The 4,843-nt window shown below is 28.1% G+C and overlaps 1 protein-coding gene across 1 annotated transcript; it reads left to right on the forward strand.

Moving 5' to 3' along the window:
* LOC109329695 (non-specific lipid-transfer protein 1-like) lies at nucleotides 1,851-2,919 on the forward strand. Its single transcript, XM_019563450.1, has 2 exons — nucleotides 1,851-2,272; nucleotides 2,829-2,919. The coding sequence occupies exons 1-2, from the start codon at nucleotides 1,929-1,931 to the stop codon at nucleotides 2,836-2,838; spliced, it is 354 nt and encodes a 117-aa protein (XP_019418995.1). The 5' UTR covers nucleotides 1,851-1,928; the 3' UTR covers nucleotides 2,839-2,919.

The raw sequence follows: 4,843 nt of genomic DNA on the forward strand, positions 1-4,843 counted from the left end.
CGATTGAACCACAAGATGAAGCAGTCAAATAGTGTGAATTTGTGCAATCGAGGGTCATAAATGGGAGTTTTTTTATTTCGTTTGAAAATTAATGCCAATCATTATCATAATTAAAGGCTAAGATTTAAATCTTAAGCAATGGCATTTGTTTGAGAGTGTTTTTCCTCCAAAGATGGGATGATATTTGAGAATAGGGGTGATTGTGTTCCGTTTGGGTTGACTTTTAAGCAAAATTATTCCCATAAATATATTATATATACTTCGTTAGATTCATTTTTTAATAAAAAATAATGTCTTATACACACCAATGTGTCAAGTTCAAATAAAAGTATGTCTGCTTCAAAATAACAACTTTAATATTTTTTCAAAATTTCAAGTTCACAAAAAACCAATAAGTTAACTCAAGACTTCCGGTATAAAATATGTAACACATAAACATTTAATTGAACATCAATAATTTCCAACTGAAATATAAAAAATAGAACACCACCAAAGCTATGAGTAACACATTAGCATAATTTAATAATTAAAAATGTTAACTAATAAGTAATAGCACTTTTAACAATTAGAAAATATGAAAAATATACATTTTAGATTATCAATTGAAAAATTAATTAGATTAATAATTGAAATATTTTTCATTTTTTGTATATATATAACTTATAATGGTTTGGTATGGATCGGTTTGATTTCTTAAATTGAAAAAAATGAACCGAACTGATTAATGTTTTAAAATGAGTCCAAGATGATCAAGACAATTTCAGTTTTTGCAGATTTTTTGGATTGATTTTCGGTTTCTTTTTTTGTGTGATCAAAATCTAAACACCCATACTTAAGAAGTACCAAAATAAGTATACAACTATATATAGACACATGCCATCTTAAATTCTTAATTTTTTACTTAAGTATCAAAATAAGTATACCATTCACCATTTATTTGTATTACTTAAATTTCATATTTCAAAGTAAATGATAACTAAAAATATTAATAAATAATGTAATAATAATATAAAAAACTATTATATTTTTAGTTATCATGGTTATATGATTGCCTAAAATGACAATTTCATGATTAGAACCCACTGATGTAGGTAAAGTTTGTTTTAGGTGTAGCTACTTCGATTCCATCCATCATTGGGTATCTTAAATCCTCATTTTTAGATGCTACATAATCTAGGCAAAATTAATGGAGGGAATTTTTAGTTCATTATTGAAAATAGATATATTTCTAGGCAATTAATTAAAACAATTATTATGTACCGGATAATATGATATTGACACATTAATAATGGTAAGAACACACCAATAGTATATTTTGGCTGTTTTTCAACTTTAGATTTTTCAACTTTAGATTTTTCAACTTTATCCTAAATTAATGTCCGCAACTTCTACATCTTTGAAGTTTCAACTTTCGTTCTTTGAATTTTCTCAAGATGAATGATCATACTTATAAACAAAAAAGTCATTTGCTTTATCTCTAAATTTCCAGCAGCCCCTTGACCCATGAAGTTACTGCCAAAATCCACCAACCCCACTTCCCAGTGGTTTAGACTCATCTCCGGTATTAGAAAGGTGTATATGTTTTTCTTTCAGTTTAAAGATAAAAATCTTTTTTAATTATAAATGAGGAGGATACAAGTGTAATTACATATAATATTTTTGTTATTTTGTGGTATTCTCTTCTCCAATATTGGAGAGGAGTCAGATAGTAACTTTTAGGATAAAAATATTATCTCACTATAAATAAAATGGTATGAGTGTCATTGGATTTTATTTTTTGTTTTAGTTTTTCACAACACTTACGGCCTCTCTAGTAGCGGAGATCGAGGATTCCGGCTCATTCTATATAAAGTCCTTTTATCATCCCATTTTGTAGCTAACTCACTCAACCACAAGTGTCTCTCTTCACCCCAAAAAAAAGAACAAAAATGGGAGTGATTAAGGTGACATTGGTAGCTACAATAATGGCTTGCATGGTGATAATAGGGTCTCATGCTGAAGCAACAGTGACATGTGAACAAGTCACAATATGGCTAACTCCATGCATAAGCTATGCAGTGTTGGGTGGGAATGTTTCAAGCTTGTGCTGCCAAGGTGTTCACTCTCTTAATGCTGCTTATAAGAATGGAGATGATAGAAGAGGTTCATGTCAGTGCGTTAAGGATAGGGCAGCCTTAATCCCTGGAATTGACTATAATCGTGTTAATGAAATTGGTGAAAAATGTGGTTCTAAATGTCCCTACAAAGTTTACCCTACCACTGATTGTTCCAAGTAAGAAGTTTTTCTCTTTTGTCTATCCATTTTTTTCTTTCTTTTTTGTTGTTTTAAGAGTTAATGTTTATTTGTATATCAAATTTTTAGTATCATACACATTTACTTTTATGTGTAAGTTTTTCATACTATTAACCGCCATCGTGCCATCTATTAAGGATCATTAGTATTTATTCAACAACAACTAAATTTTTATCTCAATAGATAAAGTTCTTAGAGGTAGATATATAAGTTTTACTTACACAAATGGAAATATGGTTTTCAGGATTTAAACATGTGACCTCATGATCATTAAGTAATAACCTTACTTTTACGCCAAACTTATTATCTTAAATACAGGTAATATAAATGAATAATGAATAATATGGTAACAGTACATAAATTTCCATAAATAATATTATTACACTCTTTATATATTGATGTCTTCTTAAAATACATGAGAAAACAATGAATATAATATACTAGTGTCCAATTTTGTCCATAAAACATTTGCTTTTGAGTTACTGAACGTTTGACACGTACACAAATTTTATGGATATTTGATGTGATTTTGCAGGGTAAAATAAGCAGCAAAGGGTGCTACACTGCATCATGATCTACCTGAGAAGTATTAAACAACCTGAGAAGATTATTTTATGCTTAATATAAAAAATAGTAGTCTTAATAGGAAATAAAGTGTATGGATCGTCTGTAACGATCCAATGAAATTTCATTTGATAGATTATCAGCAAGAAAAGTTTCCCTTCAACCTCAACTCCTTCATTATAATTATGACTACACATACTGAAAAGAAAATAAATCTCAACATCTATCTTGAAAATTCTAAACAACTTAGATAGTATATCTCTTCAATGCAAAAGATTATTGTTTGGTTATGACATGTATAGTTAAAATGTTTTATGGTACTATCTATGATATCGAACCCTATTAATAAGGAACTAATTCATCCCAGGTTGTATAAGTGTTCCTCCCAACAAAATTAAATGTTATTCACAAAAATCGAATTTTGATCTCTTGGTTTTCCTGAAGATTTAACAAAACCTTATACTATTAAGTCAATGCCTTATTCATATAGTTAAAATGTTTTGGTTATTCACTTTTAACAATTATGTGAAATAGGAAAGATGTGAATTCAATATCCACAATCGGAAACTAGGGTGGAAGTTAAAAAAATGACGTTAATTGACTTGGTAAATTATTAAAGGAGAATTTTCTTCAATACAAAAAATGTTTAAACTGATTATTAATTTAATGAAACCAAAAACTTCAAACAGGTAATCATTAGATAAATTGAGAAATTATTAAAGGACAAGCACCTTAAAGAAGAAAATAAAAAATTTGTAGTTCATAAAAGAATTAAACCAGATAATTTCATTCAGATCAAAACAATAATAGTGAATTAATGCGTTACTCAATTTTCAATGATAGAGAAAATCATAATCCGTAAAATTTAATATTCTCTAATGATGCGTTTGTTATATGATATAGAAATGAATAAAATAAATTTACAAACGCACAATAATACATAATTGAACACACGTCAGTAAAATATCTTGTTAATATTTTTATTATTTGGTTGATATATTTTCTAATCAAGTTCGATGCTCCATCCCAAACAAATTATCTAATCATCATTTTTAATTCAAAAAAGTTGTTCCCCCCATCAAATATATATAATTAACTTGATAATTTTTTTTAAATTTTCTTTTGTAGTCGTTTATTTTAATTTCATTCCCTCATTTTAACTAAGGTTTCTAAATTAACAAATTTAAAATTCAAATACATGATGATATTGACCAAGTCCAAAAATTAACAAATTACAAAACCAAATCCAAAACATCAATACATTATAGATGTAAAATCCAAAACAAAATCAATGTAAGGAGTAGATACGTTTCTCTTTGCCCTACCATGAATTCGTGTCTGACATGCAGAAGTTTCTTTTGTATTTTAAAATTGTGGATTGAAGCCACATTTATCTTCACTAATCATATATAAGATTGACAATCGTTATGGTTATCGTAGAGGTCATTCACGATTTATGATAGAACATTTGGTTGAAATCGTGTACTAAATTAACGAGCGGCTAAAAAATATACCACTCACATAGAATACTTGAGGGAGAAAAAAACCTAACGAGAAACGTTACTCGTAAAGTAAATATACTTCATATCGTTCATAGACATTTCTATTTATTTGCAACAAATAACATGTCTAGAAGTCACAAGTTTTATGGAGAAGAAACAATAAAATATGAAAGTCATGTATAGCATGTACGACTTTTTGAAAACGTGCACCATTTTGTTCGTAAATGAGGCACTATTTAAGTAAATGTGAGGTCAATCTACACCATTTATGTCAAATTTCCCCCTTATGTTATCATATTTTTTCTTTTCTTGTTGGATGGAATTTTTTCATTATCATGGACTTTGAGGGTTATGTACTCCTACTTGAGAAGGTATGTTCTCAAGACAATTTTTATCTCTGAATAATAATAAAAACTCTAATAAGAAAATCTCTTATATAGAACAATTAGTGATGCATGGTTATATATATTGAATCCTTGAAAAT

This window comes from Lupinus angustifolius, chromosome LG16, assembly GCF_001865875.1.
Source record: "Lupinus angustifolius cultivar Tanjil chromosome LG16, LupAngTanjil_v1.0, whole genome shotgun sequence".
In the NCBI taxonomy this organism is placed as follows: domain Eukaryota; kingdom Viridiplantae; phylum Streptophyta; class Magnoliopsida; order Fabales; family Fabaceae; genus Lupinus; species Lupinus angustifolius.

Bases quoted from the DNA above. Each gene is read 5' to 3' on its own strand.
- LOC109329695 (XM_019563450.1), top strand. From the start codon at position 1,929: ATGGGAGTGATTAAGGTGACATTGGTAGCTACAATAATGGCTTGCATG.